At 57.2% G+C, this 26,938-nt stretch overlaps 4 protein-coding genes across 12 annotated transcripts in view; 3 read left to right on the forward strand and 1 right to left on the reverse strand.

Moving 5' to 3' along the window:
• Positions 1-2,871: 2,871 nt before the first annotated feature.
• HTATIP2 (HIV-1 Tat interactive protein 2) lies at positions 2,872-5,393 on the reverse strand. Its single transcript, XM_080407032.1, has 5 exons — positions 5,175-5,393; positions 4,983-5,090; positions 4,762-4,899; positions 3,962-4,023; positions 2,872-3,389 (listed from the first exon to the last, which is right to left on the reverse strand). Exons 1-5 carry the CDS (start codon positions 5,331-5,333, stop codon positions 3,164-3,166), a joined length of 693 nt encoding a protein of 230 aa, XP_080263158.1. The 5' UTR covers positions 5,334-5,393; the 3' UTR covers positions 2,872-3,163.
• A 185-nt stretch (positions 5,394-5,578) lies between these two features.
• LOC308071508 (1-phosphatidylinositol phosphodiesterase-like) lies at positions 5,579-12,276 on the forward strand. 2 transcript variants are annotated; one of them, XM_080407027.1, is made up of 2 exons: positions 5,579-6,318; positions 6,532-12,276. In XM_080407027.1, the coding sequence occupies exons 1-2, from the start codon at positions 6,162-6,164 to the stop codon at positions 7,605-7,607; spliced, it is 1,233 nt and encodes a 410-aa protein (XP_080263153.1). In that variant the 5' UTR covers positions 5,579-6,161; the 3' UTR covers positions 7,608-12,276. The 2 variants fall into 2 exon arrangements, with proteins under 2 accessions (XP_080263153.1, XP_080263154.1); XM_080407028.1 differs by having other exon boundaries at positions 6,535-12,276.
• Positions 12,277-12,429: 153 nt separating this feature from the next.
• Positions 12,430-22,891, forward strand: LOC308071501 (P-selectin-like). Of its 7 annotated transcripts, none has more exons than XM_080407003.1 (17): positions 12,430-12,546; positions 13,536-13,626; positions 15,867-16,256; positions 16,354-16,461; positions 16,574-16,756; positions 18,895-19,080; positions 19,220-19,405; positions 19,538-19,723; positions 19,856-20,041; positions 20,176-20,361; positions 20,497-20,682; positions 20,817-21,002; positions 21,189-21,374; positions 21,533-21,655; positions 22,051-22,081; positions 22,274-22,329; positions 22,550-22,891. In XM_080407003.1, the coding sequence occupies exons 1-16, from the start codon at positions 12,544-12,546 to the stop codon at positions 22,326-22,328; spliced, it is 2,472 nt and encodes an 823-aa protein (XP_080263129.1). In that variant the 5' UTR covers positions 12,430-12,543; the 3' UTR covers position 22,329; positions 22,550-22,891. The 7 variants fall into 7 exon arrangements, with proteins under 7 accessions (XP_080263129.1, XP_080263125.1, XP_080263128.1 ...); XM_080406999.1 differs by lacking the exon at positions 12,430-12,546 and adding an exon at positions 12,819-12,992; XM_080407002.1 differs by lacking the exons at positions 12,430-12,546; positions 20,176-20,361 and adding an exon at positions 12,819-12,992.
• A 98-nt stretch (positions 22,892-22,989) lies between these two features.
• The window catches only part of ATF6 (activating transcription factor 6), an 81,716-nt gene continuing 77,767 nt past the window's right edge, over positions 22,990-26,938 (forward strand). For both annotated transcript variants that reach the window (XM_080407016.1, XM_080407017.1), the window contains exons 1-6: positions 22,990-23,201; positions 23,284-23,360; positions 25,142-25,229; positions 25,556-25,650; positions 26,151-26,280; positions 26,524-26,730. In XM_080407016.1, the coding sequence (XP_080263142.1) occupies positions 23,132-23,201; positions 23,284-23,360; positions 25,142-25,229; positions 25,556-25,650; positions 26,151-26,280; positions 26,524-26,730 (667 nt within the window). In that variant the 5' untranslated portion in view covers positions 22,990-23,131. The remainder of the gene's footprint in view (positions 23,202-23,283; positions 23,361-25,141; positions 25,230-25,555; positions 25,651-26,150; positions 26,281-26,523; positions 26,731-26,938) is intronic.

The following is a 26,938-nucleotide window of genomic DNA, read 5'->3' on the forward strand; positions in this document are numbered from 1 at the left end:
CTCCAGGGCTGGGGAGGACAGCAGGGCCACGGGACTGGGCGAGAAACCCCCGCAGCCTCGCACTCAGCTGCTGAGCCATTGGGAACACAGTTATTTATTCTCACTAATCTTCAGTAATAAAGTTAGCATCGAAATCCCAGGGGACCTTGGATCTGTGGGACCAGGCGGTTTGTGTAAATGCTGTCCAGCAGACACCGAGCACCCTTATATGCTCTCCTTCCAGCTGCTCCTGGGGCCATTTGCTCCTGGCTAGCAGGCAGTTGCTCTGGGCACGCAGGGACAGGGCTCTAGCCCTGCAGACCTCCTGCTGCTCGGAGGAGCCTGAAGCTTTGCCCTGTGAGACCCCACAGAGGAACTGGGTCTGTCCCCTAAAGACCTTTACCTACCTTACCTCTTTCAGCCCTGGGCAGGCAAATCCTCTGCTCCTGTGGCTCTGCGGTAGTTCAGTGATGGATGCTCTTACTCTCCTCCACAGGCCTAGGGTGGGGGTTTAATGACTGCGCAGAGCAAGTCGGGGAAATTGAGGTCCAAAATGAGTGGAGAAACTCCATGCAAGGGGGTGATAAGGAAGCTATACCATGTGCTGGGTTTGCAGTTGTACATTTTAGCAGAGACTGATCTGCAACACCGAAAAAGAAACCATATACCGTTGCACAGAAACAAGAGTTACACAGAAACAGCTTGTATTTTCTGCAGATCTTTGTCCAGTAAGAAATGTTTGGTTTGTGCATTTCAAGGCTTTAGAATGCTAAGAAAATATTTCCAATAAGAAACTACCCAGACCTTCCTTTTCTTCCCACGACAGCTTAATTTCTTTAAGAGCCCTTCTGGGAGAGCTTTTTGGAGATCCAAGTGCACTCTGAGGACCAGATTGTCTTGTGTACACAATGGCTGGTTTCCTCCAAGAGCACTCGAGGTTTGTGCCTTGCCTTGCAACTGCCCCCTCAAAAGCCATGTGGAATCTCCCATTACATGAGATTTATCCTGGGCCTTGTTATTTCCAGACTTTATTATCCCTTCTAGCAATTTGCCTTTTATAGAAGGCAGCCGCGCTGTTTTGCAGTTTCCTGGTTCCCACTGGAACTTTTTAAAAATTAGCATCATGTTTAACAACATTGACTGTTTGGTAGAGGACCACTGTAATTCTCACTCAGGCATGTATTTGGCAATTCATCCGAGAGCTCCTTCTAGCAGTTTTTTAACCATGTGTTCTAAATATGGGGTTAAAAATATCCCCACCCACCCCCCAAGTGCTTTGGGACAGTCATGCAAATGCATGTCCCCTCAGGAATGATGCTAGCGTGTGCTCCTTCACAGCAAAGGCCAATGCAAGTAACTCAGCGAGCCTTTCTGTGATGGCTCACTCTTTCTTACAGCACCTGCTCATGCCCTGTCCCTGGGGCTCTCTGGAGAGCTTTCTGCTTCTCACACAGTCATGATTAATTTTCCCACCTTTAGGATGCTTTCTTCAGATCTTCTGTGGCTTCCCTTTCACCTGTAACTTTCCAGAGCTTGCATTCTTTTTTTTATTCTCTCACCTGTATGCAATTTTCACTTCTTTTAAGGTCTTACCACTTCAGATCTTCATTTCCACTCCCCTATATAACCACATCACCTTTTCTAAAAAATCCCTTTGAGCGTTGGCGTGCATTTACACCTATACAACCAACGCTGCATGCTTCAGCAGCTCTTGGGCTACATCAGCTCAACACCACTCACATACTTGTGTGATGCTCCTGACCAGCCTACCTCTCATTTCCCTTTTGACATTAAATATTACTCTAAAGGTATTGCTTTTGCTCTCACCAGCACAGTCTGATCGCTGATTATGGCTCCGTGGCTCCTCGTTTGTTACATTTAAACTAAGCCCCACGCATGGCTGAGGGTGTGCTCCGGTACAGTTCTTCCTTTGCTCCCCATTAATGCTTAGTGTGGGTTTGCACCATCCCACTGCCTCCACCAAGCTTCTGAGATCCAGCCCGATGATGAAAACATTTGTGTAAAGGAAGGAGATGAGAGACCCAGGCTCCCTCTGCTCACCACATCCAAGTCACTGACACAGGAGCCACGGGTGAGGTCGAAGAGGAGAAAATCCTGGAAAGCAGCATTACCCAGAGCACTGGGACTCTGGCCAGCTGGGAATTTGGGAGTCACATAAGTCCCGCGTCCCAGCTGCAGAGCCACCGAGTTCCTCGACCCTGAGCATGAGGCCTGAGAACGACCGGGGCTGGGACACGGTGCTGCTCCTCATGCCTGCTCAGTGCCAGCAGCAGGGACCTGCTCCCCTTCCAGCACCTGGGCAGCACAGGCAGGGGCAAGCGCACGCCGAGACGTGCATGGGGCTGGCCTCACCGCTGGCACACACTGAGCACCCTTGGGAACACAGGGCCAAGCTCGGTTTACTTGTATCCGTAAGGAAAGCCCAGAGGAGCCTGTGGGGACAGGCATTTTCAAGTCAACGCGAGTATTTGCATGGTGTTTACGCTACTTAAGTGATAGCCCAGGACTGAACACCAGCACCCCCATAGTGGCCCCTCTGCACCCAGAGCAGATTGGTGAGGGCAGGCTGTGTGTTTGCAGCCACCTACTGCAGGCAGAGCCACCACCCCGGGCACCTCAGCAACTGCTGCTGAGCTTCCTGGAGCTCCACTATCCATGTGGCGCTGGTGCCAGCAAGTGCTCTGGGGGGTGCAGCCTCAGCGTGGGCAGCCATGTGCTGTCCCTGCTTCCCCATGTCCATCTACAGCATGGCCCCTTGCCCACGTGCATGCCCTGAAGTGTCGCCAAAAGACATGATCTGTGAACAGATGCGGTTGGGCTGGCAGTGTGCAGGTGACAGACACAATTTCAGCACAAAGTTAACACAAACAGAACAGTTATAGGACTTTATTTAAGCCCGGAATTCAAGAAATTGCCTGGATTACACCATTTTACCTGGATTCACATGCTGGATCCAAGTAGCAGAGCACATTGTTTCTCCTCACCCACCAGCCAGCACCCACATTTTTGGTCGCTTGACAGTATCAGCTGCCGTGCAAAGAAGTGCACCTCTACCTCCACATTAACACAAGCACCACGCTCCCCTCCCATGCGTGCGTTAGTTCTTGGCCCAGAAGAGCATCTGAGCAGTGAGTCAAGCTCTTTCCTGCCCATCCTTTTTGCCCTACGTGCCCTGCTGTGGCACTGCCTTTCCCAGCTCGTGGATGGCCCTGTTCTCCAGCACCTCCACCTTCCCCTTGCCTGGCTGCAGCACGCTGGCCACCATAGCCCTGGCCACCGTTTCCACAGGCACCGAGTAAGCGGTGGGGAAGACCCAAGCCACGACACCCAGAAACTGCTGGGCTATCCACTCCGCGGGCCGGGACTCCTGACGCTTGCACAGCAGCACCCTGCAGAGCAAGGAGGTAAGGTGGGTCAGGCTGAAACCATTCCCTGGGGAAAAGCTAGAGATTGGGTTCTCCAGCTGCACTAGGGGCAGCTTGCTAAACCCACATGGAGGCTGTGCGGCTGTAGCAGGGCCCTAAAACACGACTGAGCTGAGCCCAGGGACACTAAGCTCCTTTCCCTGCAGTGCTGCACAACCAGGATGCTAGTTCTCCCGGGCAGCAAGAGCACAGTACAGCTGAAGGGATACAGGAGAGTATCCTCACTGCATGAGGTCAAGGTCTGTGCGGAGATAAGCTTTGGCCTATGTCCCCCAACCTCTGCTTTCAACCCAAGCCTCTTCTTGCATGGTGTGTGACGCTAGGACTGGGACTGGCTGTGGGAAACTGCTGTGCATGCTCCCTGCAGCATTGGGAAGCAGTGCACTCATCCAGGAGCTGCATTTGCAGCTGGTGGCTTTTTCCACTCCCCCACCGCCTCCCAGCCTTAACCTTATGCATCCTTTCTCTCTTTCTCCATTTCCCAGACCCCTGCCCTGGCAAACCCTCCACTCAAGCCCTCCTCCACCGCTACTCACGCTGGCCGGAGAATGGTACAGCGATCAAAACCAACAGCCTGGACCAGGTTCTCCACTTCTCCCTGTGAGAGCGGTTAGGCAGGATGAAAGGAGATGAGGGTGACTGCAAGCACCATCCCCGCCGCCCCATGAACTGGCAGGAGAGCGCTGCTCAGCCGCGAGCAGGATGGCATTAATGCCCACGCAAAGCGGGTACAGGCCAGCCAGGCAGCAGCTCTCCAGGGAAAGGCAGGACTGGGTGAGGGTCTGGACCACTGACTGTGGGTCACCAGCGCACCCTTGCAACCATCATGCTAATTGCAACTGCCTGCTCCGGAGAGGTGGCATCAGGAAGGACATGGTGTCCAGCCCTAGGGATCCTGGCAGAAGGCACTGGCAGACAGCGCTGAGCCCAGCAGGTGTTGGGAGCTGCAGCACATGATATATGGGGAAAAAGAACATTTGCAGTAGGTATGGTCCCCCCCGGGGAGCCTGTGGGCTCCCCATCCCCGGACACTTCATGTTTCCCCTGGACATTCCCCACCTGGCTGCGAAGCTATCCCAGCTTGGGGCTGGGCTGGAGACCCCAGAGGGTGGTTTGAAGTGGGAGACAGAAGCCGCATGTGGGTGTTGTGCCGTTTTGGGCGAAGCCATTCGCGTGGCTGCCCAGCCAAACCCCTGCCCTTGCCCCTCAGCACCAGCAGGACGCCCCGAGCCACTTGCATCCCTTGAACCCTCATCTCCTGCTTCGATCCAGAGCGTCCCAGCGTCCTGTGACTCCTGCAGAAGCACCGGGAGCCCCCCCACAGCTGCCCCCTCACCTTCACATGGAGGTAGAGGAAGCGGCTGTGCTGGTTTGCCCCCCGGGAGGACTGCAGGACAAAGTGCTTGCAGCCCCCTGCCCGCGCCAGCTCCGCTGCCTGCGCAACATAGTCCCGGTCCACGCGGACGAAGCCGTCCTGCAGGCCGAGGGGGGATGGAGGGTCAGCATGGCAGGGGAGGGCAGGCAGCCCCCCGCCCCCCCCAGGGGGGTCCCACTCACCGCCCCAGCCTTGGCCCTGGTGGTGCCCAGGCAGCAGAAGCCGACGTCGTGCCCCTGGAAGGCGGCGGAGTGCTCACTCAGACGCTCGAAGTCCACCACCGCCTGCTCCTGCGGGGAGGCCGAGGCTCAGCGCGCCCGCCGCCGCCGCCCCCCGCCGCCCCCCGCCGCCCCGGGACCCCCGGCCCCACGCACCACGGCCGCCTCTGTCTCCTCATCCAGGCTCAGCCGGCGCCGGCTGACCAACGTCACCCGGGCAAAGAGCCGCCGGGCCAGCAGCTCCCGCAGCAGTGCCCGGCCAGTCGCCCCCGAGGCGCCCAGCACGAAGCAGGCCCTGCCGCCGTCTGCCGCCATGATGGGGGAGCGGAAGCAGGCCCGGGCAGGGAGGTCTGCCTCCGGTCTGCCTCCGGTCTGCCTGCCCACAGGCGAGCCGCCAGGCAGGCACAGCAGCCCTTTCTCAGGGACTGGGGGAGGCTGCAGGGTCTCTGTGTCCCCCCATGCCTAAGCAAAGGGCTGCCCCGGGGGACCCGCCTCTACCTCACTGCTGCCGGTGTCCCCTCTCCCGTCCCTGCGGGGCAGAGCCCATGCAGAAAGTGTCCCCGGGGGGATCTCCGTGCCCCTCAGGCCAGGTGGAGGGGCTGTGTGCCGGGGTGACCTGCCAGGCAGACCCTCCCTGAAAAGCACCGGGCTCGGTGCCACGGGGCGCCCTATAGCTGTGTCCTCCAGGCAGGGGGTGAGTCACCCCCCCTGCCACCCGCGCTGGACCTGCCACAGCCGTGGCAGCTTCCCTGGTGACTCCAGTGTGAAGCAGCTGCTGATGCCTGAAGAGCAGGGAGATGGAGCCCACTCCCCAGGGGACCCTCGCTGAGCAGGTCCTGGGGTGTGCTGTTAGGCACAGAGGCCCTGCTCCAGATGCCCGCCCGGTGGGATGACTGCCATCGTCCCTGGGGCAGGCCGAGTCCCACTGGGGCATAGCTCGAGCGGGCATGTGGGCACGCGGGTGCTCAGTACAGCTGCTCCCATGAGTAGCATCAAGAAGCCCCATGGCACCCCAATCCTGTTTGTCCTGATTCCTGAGGAGGGAGGTGCAGGGGCCTGGATGGCTGCTTTCGGGATCAGCCAGGCGATTTTCCAGCCTGGCGTGTCTGCCGACAGTTCCCCCTGGCTGAGGATGAATCTCTGATGCACGTGCTACCTGCGGGGCAGGATGCACGTCATGATCATCAGCGGGTTAATGGCCAGCATCCCGCTTCACCTGCCAGTGCGCCGCTGTGCCGCTGGCACCCACTGTCATGCGCCCCGTCCAGCGGGCTGCACCCCGCAGCCGCAGGGAACACAGGTGGGTGCAGGGGCTGGGATGAGCCAGGGGTAGCAGGATGAGTGCTTGAGAGGGGGGGGGGAAGCATACGGTACTGGCAGCAATGCCTATAGGGCACGGGGTACGCTATAGGATTCCATGGGGTGGTGGGGATACCCCTGGGGAGGGGTGGGACCAGGATGCATGGGGGCCACACAGTGCTCCTGCTGCTCATGGTCTGCTTCTCCTCCACAGCAGGGCTCGGTGGGCTGGCCAAGTGCCGGGGCAACCGCTCTCCCGGCAGCATGGAGGTGCAGTGCCAGCGCAGTGCGGCATTTGACTGCACTCCCCAGCCGGCAGCCTGCTGCCCTGACTGGATGGCAGGGCTCCCTGATGCCCTGCCTATCTCTCGCCTCTCCATTCCTGGCACCCACGACTCCCTCAGCTTGTTTGGTGGCCAGCGCCTGCGGTGCCAGAGCTGGAGCCTGGAGGCCCAGCTGGCGGCCGGCATCCGCTTCCTGGATGTGCGCTGCAAGCTGGCGCGGGGCGAGCTCCACGTCTACCACCTCTGCACCTTCCAGCGGGCCAGCCTGCGGGGGGTCCTGCGCCGCACCCTGCGCTTCCTCCGTGCTCACCCCAGCGAGGCCGTGCTCATGCGCATCAAGGAGGAGCTGCCCATCTTCTCCCAGCCTGGCTTCGCTGCCCGGCTGCACCGCTGCTTGCTAGAGGAGGGACAGAGCTGCATGTGGTGCCGGGAAGAGGTGCCAACGCTGGGCCAGGTGCGGGGCAAGATTGTGGTGCTGGAGGCGCTGGCACGGGAGGTGCTGGGCATTCCCTACGAGCAGCTGAGCATCAGCGATGCCTGGAACGTCCTCTCACTGGAGCGCAAGTGGGCCCGGGCCCGGCGGCACCTGGAGAGGGCAGCCAGTGGGGACCCAGCCACCATGCACCTCACCTTCTGCTCAGGCAATGGGCTCTTCACCTGTCCCGAGGAGGTGGCACGCTTTGTGAACCCCCGCTGCTACCAGCACCTGCGGCGCCGGGGCAGGCAGCCCGTGCGCTGGGGAGTGGTCATCATGGACTTCCCTGGTGCAGGGCTCCTCCAGCTCATTGTGGAGAGCAACAGCCCACAGACCAGTGGCCCCATCACAGCAGCCCCTGGCACCCCCCCAGTACCCTCACGGCACCCCCGCGGCAGAGGGGATGGGCGCCACAGACAGCACAGCTCCACTCGCTGCTCACGCCGGTGCCCATCAGGACGGACACTGCTCCCGGCCTCACACCTCCGCCGAAAGACTTCAGCGCCCAGTAGAGCAAAAGCAGGTTCCTAGCTCTTGCTGGCACCAGGAAGCCTTCATGTGACAATGGTGTGACAGCGCCAGAGGCAGCAGAGGAGGGTTGGTGGCTTCGGGCGGTCTGGGGAGCTGCCCCCTGCACGCAGCTCTCCCCTGAGGAGCTGGGCACAGTCCTGGCAGGGCCTGGGCTGACTGAGTCCCCAGCAGAGCAGCAGGGACAGGCAGAGGGAAAAGGTCCTGCCAGGCCTCCTCTTGGGCTGGTGAGTCCACCTGAAATGCCTTTCTGCAAAACAGCCTTTATTCCTTTCAAGGGTAAATAAAATGACTCTAGGAAAGCACTTTCTATATTGCCTTCCCTAGCAGAAAAAGTGCAGAAAAGACCTTTTGCTTTTGCTGCTCAGATGTGAAAGAGCCTGTACCCCTCTGTCCATGGCTGAAGCACAGTTAAATTGGTGTTTGTAACCATCTCGCTCTTAAAGTAGAGCTGTGAGAGAGGTCAGAGGAGGAGGAATTCACTTCAAAGATGACAGTAAATGGTTAGGAACATCCTTCCCCTCGTTATTTTAGCTTTTGTTTTTTTCTTGCAGGGCCTTGCCCCAAAAGTCAGGACTGTTAGAGAGAGGTGACTTCAGCAAGCGCCGCTGGCCCCGTGCATGGAAAGCTGGATGGCCACAGCTGCAGCAGTTCAGATGGGGCTACCCCCTCCCTGGGGTCACACAGCCAGGGGATGCTGCACAGGGCAAAGCCCAGCAGTTTGCAACAGCACAGGCAGCGTGGACAGGAGAGTTTGTAGATCCATAAAAGCAAAATGGTTGAGATGTAAAAAAGACCTTAAAATGCACATTGTGCCAGCACCTGCCCTACCTGCAGAAAATAAATCTGCAATTTAAATAGACCGGCAAGCCACAGGACACAGTAGCTCCTTGAAGCAGAAAGATAACTGGGATCCCAGGGGAGAAAGCATCAAACTGCCAGCTGCACTGAAGCAAGGAGGTGAGAAAGAGAAGAGGAAAACTCAGCCCTGTCCTGTCAAAAGGTGAAGAACACCCTCAAAGATGCTTCTGTCTCAGGGGAAAAATGCAGCCTGGCACAGTGCCTGCCAGAGGGCATGCTGCAGGATTTCCTGGCCAGAGGCAAGGACATTGTTTTCTCTGCAGGGCCCGGCCCTGGCTGGAGACACAGCCCTTGGTGCTGAGCATGGTCATCTGCTGGCCCTGGGCGGGCTGCGGCGGCGCTGGGCTGGGCAGGCAGCAGGGGAGGACGGAGCCTGTGCTGCCATGAGCCAGGACGGAGGGGAGCAGGCAATAGCGTGCAGGGGATGTTGGAGGTGACAAACAGAGAAATCTGTTTCTGGTCTTGCTTTGTGATAAATCTCTGCATTAAACTGGACATGTGACAAAGCACTGGTGATGTCTGGGGTGCCGGTGGCCTGTTCCGTTGGCTGTCAGACCTCCACTGCCTGGGCCACCCCTGTGCCCAGCCAGCATGAAAGCTCTAGGTATTGTTCTCATGCCAGGAAGATGGGTGCTATCAAGGGAGGGGCAGTCAGATCAGTGGCCTGTCCCAGCTTTCCAGGGATGCACAGTGCCATGGGGAGCCGGGCAGGGTGCAGGCAGAGCAATCGCAGTTCCCAGGAGCGTCTCTGCAGGCTGGGTGGTTCTGCTGTCACTGAGGACAAGGGCTGCCTGCATGGCAGCAGGGCTGTGGCACATCCCCGCAGCTGCACCCCAGCAGCCAGTACCCACCCTGTGCCCCAGTTCACTGGCAGGGCAGAGGTGCTGCCTGGGGTTCCATGGGTGGGTAGAACTGCTTGTTTACTCCTTACCACACAAGCCGTGAGATAACTTTGGCATTATCTACGCCCCCAGCATCCTGTTTGGTGAGCCCTTATCTGTGCCACATGCACGTGTTGCTGCTACCAGGCGCCAGGGATTCAGCAGGCAGCACGGGCAGGAGTACCCAGCTGGTAGCAGTGCACAGTGAAAAGGGTCTCCATCACTGGCGTAGTTGGGAAAAGGCATGAGACAAAAAGCTGTCCTACAGCTGAGATCAAAGAAATGTCTCTGAGAGGGACCAGATGAGGTGGGCAGGAGTGATTTGCCCAAAACTACCTCTGCGTCCCGTAGCCAGGGCTGCTCCAGTGCCATGAGGTCCCTGTGGGTGGGGGGTGCAGGGTGCCACAGCCCCTGGGCTGTCTTGGAAGCAGCCCCATGCTTCTGGTCCTGGCTAATCCTTGAAACCATCTCACACCCTGCAAGCCAGGGTGGCACACAGATAACACATCTTCCTGTGGGCAAACACCCAAATTGTGAGAAAGATTTTATCGGGTGCCACTTTCCTCTGGGGCTGTCACAGGAGGATCCAGCTGCTCAGGCTGCAGGCCAGGCGTCGCCCTGGGAGACATGCCCAAAGGCACCCTGCCACTCAGGGACACCCTTTGGGTCAAACACCCCTTGGGGGGCACCTGTGGTGAGGGGGAGCCGCCCCCTGCCCACACTCAGGAGGTGCCTCCGAAGCTTCAGAGAGAGCAGCCTCAGTCCCCAGGGTGGAGCAAGGGGATGGCAGCAGCGGGGCTGTATCCCGGTGGGATGTGGGTCCTCACCTCCTGCCGGGGCACTGCTTGGGTGCCCCCTTGCCCCGGTGGGCTGCTGAGCCCTCCCCAAGCAGCAGGGGCAAGAGGGGCTCCCAGGAAGGTGCCCCCTGTATCGCTGGCAGCAGCCAAGCCGGACGGGCTGTGTCAGGGTGACTCGGTTCCTCTGCGGTTTGCAGGGAGACATTGCACAAGGAGGGGAACAGGCTGTGCCAGCGTCGGGTGGGAGCTTCTAGCAAAAACAACACAAGCGTTCCTCTGTATGGGGCAGGGGTTGATGGGGGTGCCCCTTGCACCCCCTGCCCCAAGGGTCTCACTCCACCAGGTCCTGGGCACTCCCCAGGGACACATTGCAAGGCACAGCCTGGACTTGGATGGCCCTGGGGCATCTGCTCACCTCTGCCAGTGCCCACCTCCCCATGCAGCATGTAGAGCCCCTGGCACTGTGGGTCCCATCCACACCTGGGTGCTGCCAGCACTGTCAGGATGCTCATGCAAGCATTGCACCCTGCCCTGCACGTGACACCCTGCCCACAGCACGGCTGAGCACACTGAGAGGGAGCAGAGCACCAGGCTGGGTGGGCAGCGATGGCTGCAGCGGCCAGGCTGCTTTGCCCCAAGGAGCCCTGCAGTCACAGCCTGTGGGTGGGTCGCCCAACACCACCAGCTGCATGGCACCCTCAGCAGTGGTTTGCAGGTGGGAGTGGAGCACACTGTCCCTTCCCCACAGATACAGCCCATGGGAGGGCTCTCATGGGAGAGAGAGCATCACCTCTGTCTGTGGCTCAGGACCCAGGCACGGCAAAGGAGGCACATTTCCATTGAGATACCTGTAGGGTATAGAGGGACAGTGAGGAGGTGACCCAGGAAAGTGTCTTTGTACCTGCTCCCTTGAGCCCACTCCAAGCAAAGCCCTGGCTTGCAGCTTGTGCTGTACCCTTGGAGGGGTGGCTGGGGAGACAGGATGCACCATCCCGCCTGGAAAATGCACCATCCCATGGGAAATCCCTGGGCTGCTCAGCCAGTAAGGCAGGGATGGGCCCTTCCTTGGTAAGCGGTAAAGCAGGAACCCAGCAGGGAGCGTGTGCCCTACAGCATCCTGAACCCTTCATGCTGGGCCAGCCTGGAAACCCCCTGAGATGTGGAAGGCCTCCTGGTGATTAGCCAGCTCCCCACAGAGCTGCAGAGCTGACTGGGTTCTTCTCTCCCTCCCACCGTGTGTACCTTTTTCCACTACCTGCAAAGCAACCCCCAGTAGCTGTCCTGCCTTGTCCTGCCTTGCAGGACCCTCTCCCTGAGCCCGGGTACCTGTGGGCATGGGGCACTTGCCCATGTAAAAAAGAGCTTTGAACTTGGCCACATTCTGCCCTTTGCAGCAGCAGCCTCTGGGTCTCAGCCACCTTGCTTCTGTTTTTAAAACAATACCAGAAACTATTTGTAGTTACAAAAATAAAGGTGGGGATTTTTTTTTCCTGCTGCTCTGCCCTACCGTGTCAGGTTTCAGCAGAAGTGAAACTGGCAGGGGCACAGCCTGCTCCCCCACGAGCACCCCTCTGACCCAGTTGGTCTCCCACCAGCCCAGGTTTGGAGGTGTCTCCTGCCCCAGCAGCTGCCCCTCAGCCTCTCTGCCTGCCTGGCTGCTTCTTCCCTTGCCATAGTTGCGTACCCTTTGCACGTGCACTGCTAGAATACGAGTGCTCCTGAATTACTGGATATGTAGGCTCATCCTCAGCAATTCCATAAAAATAGACAATTGCAGTAAAACATTTTGTAAGGAAGGTATCCAGAGACAGGAACTGAGTTTCATTTACATTGGCAAAGTATAGTCATTGTAGTGGGTTACGGCTTTTGTGGGATGGGTTCCTCCTTTTGTCTAGTGTAAGTCCTCTTGGAGCAGCATCAACTTCTCTGGAACTGGAAAATGCATGTGACCTGCATGGCTCTTGCCTGGCTTTAGCTGGAAGTGAGCAGAGCAATTCCCGCAGAAAGCCCGGCCAAGACAATTTTATTTAGAAGCAGAACAGGGCAAGGAAAATTTATGATGATTCAAGAATGATCCAAGGGGAGGTGGACACAATGAGACATGTCCCTGAAGGATCAGTGGAAGTTCCTAAAGGATATTAACAACTCAGGGAAGTTCCTCTGGCATTTTCATGGCCCTTTCTCATACAGATTTGAAGGCAAAGACAGGAAAATACCTTGTGTAACTTTATTGGTATATGAAGATTCATAGCCAGAGCAAAAAGCCTGCAAGTGAGGAGAGCATCCGGCACAGGAGCCGGGAGGCTGTGAGCCACGCTTCTGCTCAGCCCCTGTGGGAACTCATCACACCTCATCCCTCCTCTGTCCTCTGATTGCTGGTGCAGGCACTGCGACGTGGACATGGTGGGTCAAAGAGGTCTCAGTGCCCTGGGCACCATGGGCTGGGGCTGGACCCCCCTGGGGGGACCTTCTCCATCTCCTGGGGGGCTCAGGCAAGCTCGGCTCGTTGGCTTGTTGCAAGTTGGCTCCTGTGGCTGTCATGTGCCCATGGCAGCGTGGGGATGCACGCAGGTCCCTCGGCAGGGCTGTGGCCAGGGCTGCCCCTGCTGTTCCACTCTGGCTCTGGGCTGGGAGCGGGGTCTCTGGGGGTGGGAGAGCCCTTCGGTGGGGAGGCGGGGACGCAGGGCAGGATGCGGGTGGCAGCGGGGCTGGGGCGGGAGGGGAAGAGGCCAAGGGCAGGGAGCGATGCTGTGCGTGGTCGGAGGAAGTGTGAGCGCTGCTGCCCGCCGACAGCCAGACGCGCTGGTGCTGCCGGCAGTCGGACAAGGTGCGTCTGCAGCACCGACATGGTAGGTCCCACTCCTCTCCTTGGGCATGAGTTGGGGTCTGCCTGGAAAAGGGGGTTACGGGACAGCAGGGCTGTGGGCAGGTGCTGCCAGGAACCAGCAGCGCTGCTGGGGACCCTTGGGACGGACCCAGACTGCCCCAAAGACTCTGCCCCGAGCAGCGAGGCTGTGCCAGGTGCACAGAGCACTGCCAGGCACACTGCTATGGAGGCAGATACCAGCCCTGGGTGGGTGGGGAGGAGTGGGGGGCACAGGGCATGCCCTGGACTTGGGGGCTCCCCAGGAGTGAACTGCACTGCTGGCACAGCCTCCCTCACTGTCCAGCTGTGCTGCAGGCACAGCCCCCACAAAAGTACCTCGCTGGAGGGGCCCCTTCTGCAGCAGAGCTGTACCTGGCTGGCAGCATTGTGCGTGCCTGCATGTAAGCTGGCACAAGCAACATGCGTTTGTGGCTACCAGGACCACCCGGCAGCGGTGTGGGTGCACTGTGGGGTGTGTGAGCCCCCGTGGAACATGCATGCTCACAACTCCCTCCCTGGCATCCAGGGCACTGCTGCGGGACTGCGATCTGCTGGGAGGATGTGGGCTCTGAGTTCTCATGGCATCTGCTACCTGGGCATCGCTGTCATCACATGGGGTAAGCCACCTGCTGCGGGCATGGTAAGCCCAGCGGGACCCTGTTGCCGAGGAGCCTGCAGGTCCAGGAAACTGGAGGAGGACAGCAATGTTATTCTGGGGGCTTATCAGTCATACTCCCTGCAGCTGCTAGCCCAGGACTGGCTCCTTCTGGGCTGGGAGGGGGCCGCATCTCTTGGGGCCAGCTCCCCCCAGCCAGACCTATTGCAGGACCATGCTCCCCCAGGGAGGATCAGGACACATGTGGTGTCCCCACAGGGTTTCTGGTTCCCCAAATGCAGTATGGCAGCTGGTGCATTGCACCGTGATCTGGAGAAAGGCAGCAGCAGCTCAGCTCCCTGCCCATGCCCATGCTGCAGAGCTGGGCACAGCCACAGCCACAGGACCCACAGGTGCAAGGGTTGGGAACACACCTGGGGCAGCACCACACAGAGTTAAAGCTGCTAACTAACATCAGGAGAAGACATCAGAGTAGAAACTAATTTGGTTTTACTGCCTGTAGGATATTTCCTTCATTTTGGCATTGTACAGAGCAAAACCTGCCGATGCCTGCTTTGTCCCTAGGGATCCTGCAGTGAGCTGGGTTATTTTCAAAGGACCTTTTGTGATTGAGCTAAGGAACAGAAGTAAATGCAGAAGTTCCAGGGGGAGGCTGAGATTTAGCTCTGAGGGGAAAACAAAAATGCAAAGGCACCCCAAGTGCTGTGGATGCTGAGCACCACCCTGGGCAGGAGACTTTGGGGGCTGCCAGAGAAGCCGAGGGGTCAACACGTAGGCAAACAGCACCCACCCTGGGGTTCAACTCCAGGTGGGGCAGGGAGAGGTGATGTAAGGCTGAGGGGAAGGAGCGAGGATGAGCTGTGCTACAGAGTTGCTAGTGGAGCTGGAGGAAAGAGGCAGGAGAGCATATAGAGGATGGGCTCCCTGGGTCCTTTTTGTTTTAGGGATGGGGTGTGTGAGGGCAGCAGGGCAGCTGCTCTGAGCTGTGCTGGGGAGGCAGCGAGGGCCAGAAGGTGGGTGGTGGGAGCTGAGGCCAGGGCAGGCTCCCAGGAGGTGCCCTCAGCTTCTGTTCTGCAGCCCCAGACTCCCAAGGGGTGAAGAGGATGGCTGTTGAAGGCCACATTTTCCTCAGTTTTCTTGGACGAAGTGGATAGTTTGCTCTTTCACAAGGAAAATCAGACAAATTATGGGAATTCTGCTTAGAAAAATGCGTAACTACTGACCAAACCAGAGCCCTAATTAGACTTTGGAAGCCCTAGATTTGCATCTAATCTGCAATGCCCAGACCCTGGCCTGCATGACCACAGTGTGATATGCTCCCCTGAGATGCAGGGTACCCCAGGCCAGTTATTTGGAGCAATCTTTGATCCCCATCTAATTTTCTGCGCAGATAGAGATACAATCCCCATATCACTTTCTGTAGTTGTGGAGATGCATGCTACTGGAGAGGAGGGAGGAAGACTTTTTTGTGGCTTAAACACTTAGATTGCATCAGGTTGTGGTGAGAAATGCTGTAAATAAGAGCAGGAGAACTTCTGGGTGTGGGTTCCAGTTAATCTCTGGCTTTGCCCTGCATGGTGGGCATGGCTAGGATGTGAACTTCAGTGTTGCAAGACAGTTGTTTTGCAACACTGAATTTTATAAGACTCTTTGACCATCTCTGGCTCAGATGAGCAGCTTGGGATACAGATGCTTTTGGGGGTGAGGCCATGCTCGTTCCTCTGCCTTGATCTAAGCTAACTCTCATGTAGAAGCATAAAGCAAGAAAATTGAAGTGGTACACTTCTGTGCTCAAGGAAGGAACCACATTTAAGGAACCATCTTGATGTTGGGTCTTCCCCTTTGGGAAACCTTTCTGGGCAGGGGAGCAGGGCTGTGGGGCTGGGCTTTCACCCCTTGAGCAGGAGGAGGCATCAGCACTTGGGGCTCTTCTGCCACCTGTGCTCTGCCCACCCCATTCCATGCTTCCCTCTGTCTCAGCCTTCACCCCGTCTCCTCCACCTTCCTCACCCCCATGCAGTCCCCCCTCTGCCCTGCCCAATCCACCCACATCTCTGTGTACCCTTAGAGCACCATTATTGCCCACTCTTATCCCTTCCTCCTGTCCCCTCGTCCAACTGTTCACTGGCATCTCTTGGCCCTGATGCCAGCCCTAGCCCACCCTCATGTCCCAAGGGACCCCATCCCCAACCTGGCTCCCATCTTTTCGGCATCGACCCTGGACCTCACTCTCTCTCGCAGGTGTGGTGATGCGGATGGAGGTGGGTGCCTGGAAGTACCACTACAGCGACCAAGGGGACTACACGTGGGAGCAGGCCAGGAACTACTGCCAGACCTTCTTCACTGACCTAGTGGCGATCCAGAACAAGCGGGAGATTGAGTACCTCAATGAGAGCCTGCCCTTCCACAACCGCTACTACTGGATTGGCATCCGCAAGCTGAGCGGCATCTGGACCTGGGTGGGCACCAAGAAGGCACTGACGAAGGAGGCAGAGAACTGGGCAGCTGGGGAGCCCAACAACCGCCGCTCCAACCAGGACTGCGTGGAGATCTACATCAAGCGGCCACGGGAGTCGGGCAAGTGGAACGATGAGCCCTGCAACCGGAGGAAAAAGGCTCTGTGCTACCAGGGTGAGTGGGGGGACTGTGGCACAGGCCCAGATCAGGTGGGCTGGGGACCTCAGAAGGGTGACCAGTGGCTCCTGATGACCATCCTCTGTGTGCACAGCCTCCTGCCCACCCATTCCATGCAGCCAGCGTGGCGAGTGCGTGGAGACCATCGGGAGCTATCATTGCGAGTGCTACCCTGGCTTCTATGGCCCCGAGTGCGAGGCTGGTGAGGCAAACATCCCCATCCCTCCATCCATGCTGGAAAGCCTGAGCCCTGGCATCAAAGCGGGCAATTCTGTTGTGCTCCTAATGGGCTGGCGGTGCCACGTCTCTCCCAGTTGTGCAGTGTGCTGAGCTTGAGCCCAGGGAAGCGCGCATGAACTGCAGCCATCCCTACGGAGACTTCAGCTACAACTCCACCTGCGTGTTTGGGTGCCACGAGGGGTTTGAGCGGCAAGGGGCTGGCATGCTGCGGTGCCTGCCTTCCCAGAAGTGGTCAGCAGACATCCCCACGTGCACAGGTAGGGCCTGCCAGGGGGTCTCAGGGATGCAGCATTGATGCTTTGGGGGGGTCAAGCCCCATGTGCCCAACACTGCTCAGGCAAGTGATGGGCTGCACTTGCTGTGTCCCAGCCCTTTGCAGAAGCAGCTCCCGGTGTTCCGTATGGGGAGCAGTTCCCTGATAAGACTGCAATGGGCAGAGTGGCTGTGAGCTCTGGATAAGCCCCCTGCTTGCCCTGGCTGTCCCAGTGCTCTTGCTCGCTGACCTGAATCCCACCCAGGTGCCAGCACCCTGCATGGTCTGAGCATGAGGGCAGGAGAGTGTCTTGGCATCTCCATCATCCTGGTGGCACCATCTCCATCTCCCCCTGCTCACCCCGATCCACTTTGGGAAGGTGCTTGGCATCTCAGGAATCCTCAGAGAAGATCAAAGGGGGGCTGCTGTTGTGGCCAGGGGAAGGGTGTATCCCAGCGGGGCTGGGCTGCCTTGAGCGGCAGCAAGGGCCTCTGAGATGAGCTTAGGTATAAGCTGGGAGGGACAAAACAGGGCAGGAAGCCACAAAGGAGAGAAAGCTGCGGTACATCATGCTGCAGGGAAAGTCTTCCTGTTAGCGGCTCAAAGGTTCACAGCCAGGTGCCAGGCATCCCAGAGAGGTGCTGGGCTTTTTTGGGGGGTGCGAGAGCCTTGCTCCACCTTCCCTGTGCTGTTGCGTGGTGCATCTGCAGCCTTGCACAAGGGTGGGACAAAGCAAGGACTGGAGCAGACACAGGACACAGCTGGGGACCCTCTGTGTTGGGAGTCCCAGCAGGAGGGGTCGGGGGCAGGCAGGGTCTCTGTATAGATATTTAAAAAATAAAATCCTGCCTTGAAGTTACTGCTGCCAATGATGCTTGTTCTGGCTGGGCCTGTGGTCCAGCCCGGGGCTTGCTTTAGGCAGCTGAGACCAGCAAATCTTTCTGTGGTTAAGGGGAACGGGCATGGAGATGTGACTGTCCCGTGGCCGGCAGCCCCCACAGTGGCAGGGTCAGAGGCTGGCTCCCAATTTTGTGGAAGTCCTCCCACACAAGCTGGGCTGAGCCTGCCTGCTCCAAGCTTTCCAAGTTCCCAAAGGTTTGCTTTCCCAGCTCACTGTTTTTTCCTGCTGGCTGTAAGTATGATTTATTTTTCTTTTTCGCAATGAATCAGAAGAGTCAGTCAGCCGCCTTTGCTAATTACGAAGCTGCATTAGCAAACGTTGCCAGTTGGGTTTACTCCAAAAACAAGCAGAGGTTCCTGCTGCAGTGAGGCTGATGCTACTGCGGACACCATAAGGGGCAAGGCTGCCTGCCCTGCCCTCACACGCGCTGCCGGGTGTCTGCCTGCAGCCCTCACACCCTCAGCATGCCCTCCCCATGCTGCAAAGGTAGAGCCTGGGCTGCCTGCTGGAAGGTGCATCGGTGCTGGGTTTTGGGGCCCCGATAGACACCTCCAGGGATTCTGTGGGAAACCAGGCTTGCCTGTAAAATAGCTGTGAAAGGAAAAGTCTGCCAAGGAAAGTCTTCGGTGTCAGCCTGAAAGGTGTAGGGAATGGGGTCTGTCTCACCAGGGCTGGGTGATGTTAGGTGTGCTCCTGCCACTAACCTGCGGTGGTCCTGCAGGCAGGCAGAGCTGCTCGCCCCAGCAAATGTTGGGTGCTGCCGTGGCATGCAGCGAAGCACACCCCAGGCACAGCCTGGAGGGGCTGGCACACAGCCCCTGTAGCCATCGCAGCCATCCCATCCCCATCCCCTACAGCCCCAAAGCCACCTGGGTGTCCTTCCCACTGCTACTGTGACAAGAATGGAGGCAGGTCTCTGCTCCAATCCAGGGAGGGAGGCGAGTAGGACTGTAGCAGCCATGGTCCTTCATCCTGGGGGCTGCAACCCCAGGGTAGTGCAGGGGATGAACAGGGCTCTGGCAGAGCAGCAACTTCCACCACCAGGAAATCATTCCTATGGCAGAAAAAACATTGCACCAACTACATTACTACTGTTTTTGAAGAGATGAGACTTGTCTGGGTAGGAAAGGCAAATCAAAGACATATCACCATAGGTTTGGTTTTGCCTGATCAGGATTCAGCCCTAATCCCTAGATTTAACCTCATCTATCTTGTCTCTGAGACCTGCTCTCCCGTTGCAGCTATCACTTGCCCAGAGCTCAGTGCTCCAGACCACGGAGAGCTGAACTGCTCCCACCTCCACGGGGACTTTGCCTTTGGCTCCACGTGTGCCTTCTCCTGTCAGATGGGCTTTGAGCTGATGGGGTCAGAGAGCCGAGAGTGCACAGCCACAGGGACCTGGACAGGGGATGCCCCACGCTGTGAAGGTAAAGCCACTTCTAGAGCAGAGATCAGGGTGTCATTGGCCTTGGGGAGACACTAGGATGTTCCCCAGCCTCTTGGTTCCAGCAGTTTAGCCTCCCAGTCCCCAAGCTCCTGCTTGAAGTGTGCCTCTTTGCCCTGCAGCCATCACCTGCCCTGCGCTCAGAGCTCCAGACTGGGGAGAGTTGAGCTGCTCCCACCTCCACGGGGACTTCACCTTTGGCTCCACGTGTGCCTTCTCCTGCCAGCCAGGGTTTGCACTAATGGGGCCAGAGAGCCGCAAATGCACAGCCACAGGGACCTGGACTGGGGATGCCCCACGCTGTGAAGGTAGAGCTGCTGCTCGAGGTGTCCCAGACCTTGGATTGACCCTGGGATGTTCTCCAGTGTCTTGATCCTCTCATTGCAAGTTGAGCCTCATAGTCTCCAGGCTCCTGCTGAAGTGTATATCTATCCATGCAGCCGTTGCCTGCCCAGTGCTCAGTGCTCCAGACCACGGAGAGCTGAACTGCTCCCACCTCCATGGGGACTTCACCTTTGGCTCCACGTGTGCCTTCTCCTGCCAGCCAGGGTTTTCACTGATGGGGCTGGAAAGTCACGAGTGCACAGCCATGGGGACCTGGACTGGGGATACCCCATGCTGTGAAGGTAGAGGTGCTGCTAGAGCTCAGGGTGTCGCTCCCTTTGGGTGACAATAGGATTTTCCCCAACCTCTTGGTCCCCACACTTTAACCCTGTAGTCCCCAGGCTCCTTCTTGAAGTGTATCTCTGTCCCTGCAGCCATCACCTGCCCTGTGCTCAGTGCTCCAGACCACGGAGAGCTGAACTGCTCCCACCTCCACGGGGACTTTGCCTTTGGCTCCACGTGTGCCTTCTCCTGTCATATGGGGTTTGCCTTGATGGGGTTGGAGAGCCGAGAGTGCATGGCCACAGGGACCTGGACTGGGGATCCTCCACACTGTGAAGGTAGAGCTGCTGCTTGAGGTGTCCCAGGCCTTGGGATGACCTTGAGGTGTTCTCCAGTGTCTTGATCCTCTCATTTCAACAGTTGAGCCTTGTAGTCCCCAGCTCCTGCTTGAAGTGTATCTCTGTCCCTGCAGCCATTGCCTGCCCGGTGCTCAGTGCTCCAGACCATGGAGAGCTGAACTGCTCCCACCTCCACGGGGACTTTGCCTTCAGCTCCACGTGTGCCTTCTCCTGCCGGCCAGGGTTTGCGCTGATGGGGCTGGAGAGCCGAGAGTGCACAGCCACAGGGACATGGACTGGGGATGCCCCACAATGCAAAGGTAGAGTTGCTGCTCAGTGTGTCACAGGCCTTGGGATGACCATGGGATGTTCTCTGGTGTCTTGGTCCTCTCATTGCAACTGTTGAGCCTCGTAGTCCCCAGGCTACTTCTTGAAGTGTATCTCTGTCCCTGCAGCCATCACCTGCCCTGTGCTCAGTGCTCCAGACCACGGAGAGCTGAACTGCTCCCACCTCCACGGGGACTTTGCCTTTGGTTCCACGTGTGCCTTCTCCTGTCATACGGGGTTTGCCTTGATGGGGTTGGAGAGCCGAGAGTGCACAGCCGCAGGGACCTGGACTGGGGATCCTCCACACTGTGAAGGTAGAGCTGCTGCTTGAGGTGTCCCAGGCCTTGGGATGACCTTGAGGTGTTCTCCAGTGTCTTGATCCTCTCATTTCAACAGTTGAGCCTTGTAGTCCCCAGCTCCTGCTTGAAGTGTATCTCTGTCCCTGCAGCCATTGCCTGCCCGGTGCTCAGTGCTCCAGACCATGGAGAGCTGAACTGCTCCCACCTCCACGGGGACTTTGCCTTCGGCTCCACGTGTGCCTTCTCCTGCCGGCCAGGGTTTGCACTGGTAGGGATGGAGAGTCACAAATGCACAGCCACAGGGACATGGACTGGGGACACCGCACAATGCAAAGGTAGATCTCATGATCACATGCACGTCTGGAAGTGCTCTGTTGCAGCAGACTGCTTTCCCCAGCGTCCCCTTTCCCTTAGCACCCCTGGTCTGTGGCAGCTCATCCCCTGGCTCCCCAGCCCACATGTCCCCACCCCACCACCATCATTCCTGTCCAATTGATGCTGCCCCTGTGCTTTATCTGCAGTCATCAGCTGCTCGGTGCTGGACCCCCCCAGCAGAGGCCAGCTGAGCTGCTCTCACACCCATGGGAACTTCACGTACAACTCCACGTGCACTTTTTCCTGCGAGGAGGGGTTTATTCGGAGGGGAGCAGAGGTGCTCCGATGTGCGGCCACAGGGAACTGGACTAGGCATGTCCCTGTCTGCACAGGTACGATGGGACTGCTTGGTCCTCTAGCACTTGGGGGGGGGGGGGGTCTAGCTAACTGCAGCACATCATGAACATGGCAGGGGGGCACCCCAGAAACTTGGGTGCTGTGACGTCCTTCTGACAGCTTCCTAACCTGTGGGTCTGTGGATCTGTTTCAGAGGACGGTGCCACCTTCTTAAAGGAAGTCCTGGCTTACAGCAGTGGCACAGCTCTAGCAGTAGCCGGCATTGTGCTCTCTGGGATGCTCATTGCCCTCCTTGCCAAGCGGCTCAGCGACAGAGGTACAGAAACATCTCCCACAGCACACCGTTGCTTTGGCCAGGGGCTCTCAGGCAAGGTGGTTACGGAGTCCCAGAGGAGGGTGGGATGAACAGAAGAGTTTAACAATGTGATTGCCTCAGTCCATGTGTCTCCTTTGCTGTGAGTTGCGGGGGTCCTTGGCAGTTTGGCCAGCTCAAAGGGTCGGCAGCCAGGTTTGGAGAGCCAGAAAAACACCTTCATTGCAAAGGGGAAGAAGGCAAATGCTTCAGCCCCCCCTCCCCCCTCCATCCCATGCTTGCCAAATGGTTCAATTTCAGATGCCGCTGCTGGGGCTTCCCACACCCTTCCCTAAACAAATCTGGTTATTTCTTTTCTATCTGCTCTGTCCCCATGGATGTTTTGACACTGTTACCAGATGAGAAGAAGAAGCTCCTGAACCCCACCAGGTGAGAGCTGTGCTCTGCAGGAGGGTGGCTCTGCCCGCGCCCATCACAGCCCTGCGGTCACCCCGCTGCCACCCAGACCTGCCTGGGTGAGGCTGCTTTTATAAGTGGGAGCATCTTCAGGGCTGAGCCAACCCCTGCCCTTCACACCCTGCACTCTCCCGCACGGCTGACACCCTTGTGCTTGCCTTCCAGTGACCTCGGATCACCGGGCATCTTCACCAACGCAGCGTACGATGCCAACCTGTAAGGTGAGCGCTGGTGAGACGCTCATAGCACCCTGCGCTCTCACGGCGTGCTGGCAGCGTTCCCCGCTGCGCCTGCTGGCAGGCGCCCGTGGAAAATTCACCTGAGCAGCTGCTCTCCTGGCTGGGGTGCTCCCAAGTGGGGACACCCCTTGGGAGGGGAAGGCGGGGGGACCCGCTGCTTTGTACTGCACCGAAGGAGGTGACGGCTCTCCTGTGCTTGCAGCCTGGCCGTGACCAAACCCCACCGCGTCCGCCGGTGCCGCAGACCCGGCGGGAGTTACTGCCAGGGCCCGGGGGGCTGCGTGCCCCCGCCAGAGCCCGGGCCGCCGCTGCCAGCGGAGACCGCAGGTGCGCCCCGGCCCCCGAGGAGCGGCGCCGCCTCCCCGCAGCACCCACCCACGCACGAAGCCCTCTGAGGACCCGCCCGGGCCCGCGGGGCGCCCACCCCGGCCCTTCCCCGCAGGGAGCGGCCCCCTGCCCGCGGGCCTCGCCCCGCGGCTCCCCCCACTCGCGCTTGTGGCGACAGGCTTGTGTCAGCGGGGCCGGAATAAACGTCTGTGTGTAACGAGCCGCCTCTGTGAGCTGGGGGGCGGGCGAGGGGTGGGCGGCCCCCTTGAGGGCCCGGGGATGAGCGGCGGGCGGGCGGGCGGCCCTCCTGAGGGCCTCCGTGGGCCGGGGGACGCGCGAGGGGGCCCGGGGGTGAGGGCGGCGCAGGAGGCCGCGCCCCGCGCTGTGTCCGCCGGCGGCCGCCGTAGCGGGGCGGGGCCCGGAAGGAGACGTGTGTTTCGGGAGGAAGGCGGAAGCGATGGCGGCGGCGGAGGCCGAGTGGGAGCCGGCGGGGCTGCTGTCGGGCCCGGGGACCAGCCTGGACTGGGGTGAGCGGGGAGCCGGGGCCGGGCGGTGGGGAGCGCGAGCGCCCCGGCCGGGCTGGCGCTGAGGCCGCTGTCTCTTCCGCAGAGGCGGTGCTGGGTGAGGAGCTGAGCGAGCTGCTGGGCGCCGCGGAGCCGCGGCGGGCCCCGAGGGACGAGCCCGACGTGAGTACCGGGGAGCACGGCGGGAGGCCGGGCTCCGTGCCCCGCCCCGGGGGCTGGGGGTGCGGGCGGGGGACCCCCGAGGAGCGGCGCTGTGGCTTCACAGCGGAGCCGCCCCCCGGCCGGCGGCCTCGGGGCCTTCACCCGCCCGCCCCGCCTTAGCTGCCGAGGGGCAGAGCTGCCAGTCGCTTAATAAATTGTCGGCGTCGAAAGGGATTCGGGCGCCGAGTCTAAAGGGGAAAGTTCAAGGGGAAAGTTTGAGGTGGTGAGCGCAGGGGGAGCTGTGCTGTCGGTGGCCCCGGGAAGGGAAGGCCCCCTGAAGGCAGTGCTGGGGGGGGGCTTCGTTGCATGAGAAGCAGCACAATATGTTACCGCTGCACCCACCACCGCTGTGCTTTATCACTTTGCCTATAAGGTGGTTTCTCTTCTTGCCTATTGTAGGATTTTCCCCTAAAATTTTTGCTTGCAACCTTATGCGTTGATCCCCTTGCTTTTCAATGGTTGCGCGTACTGCGCTTTCTGTCCTGAGACAATTGCCTCCTGGATTCTCTGCTGTGCGTTCTTCCCCTTGCCTTCTCTCTGCTCACCGTGTCCTAACCCACCTCCAGCACAGCCCTTCGGTTGTCCAACGTAAACCCCAGGTATTGAGCGTATTCCAACAGGTGTTGTGGAACCAGGCGCTGGAGAAAATGTGGGAACTGCTTGGCTGTACAAGGAGAGGGTATTGCCTGCCAGCAAGTCAGCATTAGTTACCTGCGTGGAGGCTCTTGCTACGGAGCTCGGGCAGTGGGTTTTGGTCATTCTTCCTATAAATGCACTCTGAAGTGCTTTCTCTTCATCCTAGCTTGCAAGTACTAATATCTGTGCACTCTGCAGACTTTCTGAGCCTCTCTTTATAAGGCAAGTTGAGAATGTCAGGAAAGGTATGTTTGCAGGATAGTTTTTAGCAAGAAAATATTTGCTGTATATTTGTATAAGTCAGGTATGTGATATCTATATTTTTCATGCCAAGTGCTCATAAAATGCCACATTTGAGTAGGGAGCTGAGACTTACAGATGCATCAACAGGAAAAATGGATCAAAAAACCCCTCAACATTGCTGTAAAGGTCATACAGTCAATAAAATGTGTGAAGTGATTTTAGGGGCTTTTTTTGTTGGTTTTTTTTTTTTCAGTTTTGTTGGTGTGTTTGTTTTTTTTCCTGTCTTCCCCTGCTGGAAAAGGAAACTGGTGCCTTAGGCTTTAGAAGATGATGACATCACTTTATGCAAGTATAGGGAGACCTAATCCATACTGTTAATCAGATCTTGAGCAAATCAGTCCTTGTGTCTCTTTTCCTGCTGGTAAACTGCCCCTGGTGCTGCTTTTGTTTATAAAGTGCTTTGAGATGTGATGATGGAAGGGCATTAAGTAAATCTTTTGGTGCAGATGAGGGAGAAGATGGCAACAAGTTGCTAAAACTTGTGCTTTATATAAGGTGGTTCAATGACTGGACTTAGAACTTTGTTTTTACAAATTACTGATAACAGTGTAATAATTAGTGATGCTCTTAAACTGACATGCTCCTTTCCTACAGGTCTAAGCTTTAAAAGAAGCCTTGTCTTGTGTATTTCAGTTGAGAATTGCTCCCTTAAGGGCATTTATCTCTTGTGTGTCTTAAGGCAACTGAAGTGATCGTTGTGTTGGTTTTGTTTTTCAGAGCTGTAAGAATGTGAACATAATGGCTGGTGGCTTCAGTGTATACTGTCTTTTTGTATTGTTTCTTTTTCTGAACTGTCGTTTCAGGAAAATGATCTCTATAACTTTCATTTTGATTTGGATTTGATGTCTTGGGACTCAGACCTTTGGAATATTACGAGCCATGCTTATACAGGTAATTAACCTTCTGCATTTTGCAGGCAGGACTATTCCTCCCCACCACACCTGGTTGAGTTGCCACAGCTTAAGGATGGTGGTAACTTAATGAAACTATTTGATGCCTTACAGCATTTAGCTCTGTGATGAGAAGTCATGATGTGTTTCTGTAGGATGGGTGCAGCTGGCGAGGGCTGCCTTACAAGCTGAGCCATTTAGTCTCACTATGTTTTCTGCTATGTCTTGCTTCAGGAATTAAATAGCTGGTGTAGGGCAGTGTATCCTTTACTGATCTCCCATTAACAAAACTTTGTACAGTAAAATTTCATTATCTGTCTCTTGCAGATTCAACTGTGAAGACAGAACCCTTGTCACCAGCCGCTTCAAATTGTTCGGTCCCTTCTCCGTCATCTGTGGACTCTCCAGTGCAGAATGTGCCTGTACGCAGAAACCTCCGTGTAACAGATAGCTGGCTCTGAGTGACTGCTGTTGTGACAAACAGAAAGCCCAGTGGTTTACTTCTCTGACCAACTTCATGGCATAAGAGGAAACAGCTTATTTTTCCAACCCTTGAAAACCAGCTTCCCTTCAGTGATGTTTTCTTTCTTCTCCCACTGTGATCCAGTCTAAAAAGAGCATGTTCAGTTCTGTTTCCTCAGCTGTGTTTATTAGCCTGGTTGCCAAACAAAATGCCTTCTAAAGGCTTCTGAACCTAGCAGTTGCTGGCCTCTGCTTCCCATCGCTCTGCTGATAGGGAGAAGTACTTGTTTGGTTTTCAGTGATTCTGAGCGTTGACCAGAATAAAACTGCAAAACAAAACCTTTCTCCTGTTTGCTGCAGCAGCAACACAGATGTGATGAAAGAGAGTTATAATCTGAACTGCTGGTAGGCACTTTTCTGTGTTTCTGAAGCATTAATCTCATGTACTTTCTGCCTGCAGGATGATGTGGACTTCAGCTGTAGTTCCCAGATGTCTCCCATCTCTCTCTACAGCAAGAGTTGCAGAAGCCCTGCATCCCCCGAAGGAGATGGAGGGAAGAAGCCTGCTGTCAGCATCACTTCTCGGTCTGGTATGAGAGACCGAGTTACTTTGATTCCATAGAAAATATGCATACTGTCTCGCATATGAAAGTTTAACTAACAGACACTAGTATATCCTGTCATTGCTGATTTGAATTTGTAATCAGATGTGTCTGTTCTTAACAAATGCTATAGATGGGTAAAAAAAACCCATACCAAAAGCCATGTTATTACTACCAGAATTCTTCATTTTATATCCTCTGATCCAACTCTGACTCTTTTTCCTTTCCTAGCAAATAATTCTGCGAAGACCCTGAAGAGGTGTGGTCAGGCAGCGTCCAGGCCTTTGATACAACCCAAACCGCTTTTGCCAGCTGTACCTGAGGCTCAGGCTAACATTGGCATACCAGCTAAAACCATCATTATTCAGACTCTTCCCACACTTGTGCCACTGCCAAAGCATCAGCCAGTTGTTAACATCCAGCCAGCACCTCCTAAAGGTAGATGAACTGTTTTGACTGAGCCAGGTCTTAGGGGTAAACACCGCACCTGTTGGGGATGGTCACTAGAATGAAGTTAGGTTTTGCAGGTGAAATGGGGAGGGGTAGGAGAAAAGAGGGGTTCTACATGATTTGTCGAAAAAGCTTTAGGCTGAGAAGATGGCTTTATTCCTCTCTCATATAATCTTAAGGGAAGCAACACTCACCT

This window comes from Falco punctatus (assembly GCF_963210335.1).
Source record: "Falco punctatus genome assembly, chromosome: 11".
In the NCBI taxonomy this organism is placed as follows: Eukaryota; Metazoa; Chordata; class Aves; order Falconiformes; family Falconidae; genus Falco; species Falco punctatus.

Bases quoted from the DNA above. Each gene is read 5' to 3' on its own strand.
- HTATIP2 (XM_080407032.1), bottom strand. From the start codon at position 5,333: ATGGCGGCAGACGGCGGCAGGGCCTGCTTCGTGCTGGGCGCCTCGGGG. The intron at 5,091-5,174 runs GTGCGTGGGGCC...GCCTCCCCGCAG, and splicing joins AGGAGACAGAGGCGGCCGTG to GAGCAGGCGGTGGTGGACTT. The intron at 4,024-4,761 runs GTGAGGGGGCAG...CCGCTCTCACAG, and splicing joins TCCTCTACCTCCATGTGAAG to GGAGAAGTGGAGAACCTGGT.
- LOC308071508 (XM_080407027.1), top strand. From the start codon at position 6,162: ATGCACGTGCTACCTGCGGGGCAGGATGCACGTCATGATCATCAGCGG. The intron at 6,319-6,531 runs GTGGGTGCAGGG...TCTCCTCCACAG, and splicing joins CGCAGCCGCAGGGAACACAG to CAGGGCTCGGTGGGCTGGCC.
- LOC308071501 (XM_080406999.1), top strand. From the start codon at position 12,834: ATGCGGGTGGCAGCGGGGCTGGGGCGGGAGGGGAAGAGGCCAAGGGCA. The intron at 16,462-16,573 runs GTGAGGCAAACA...CGTCTCTCCCAG, and splicing joins TGGCCCCGAGTGCGAGGCTG to TTGTGCAGTGTGCTGAGCTT. The intron at 20,362-20,496 runs GTAGAGTTGCTG...CTGTCCCTGCAG, and splicing joins GGATGCCCCACAATGCAAAG to CCATCACCTGCCCTGTGCTC.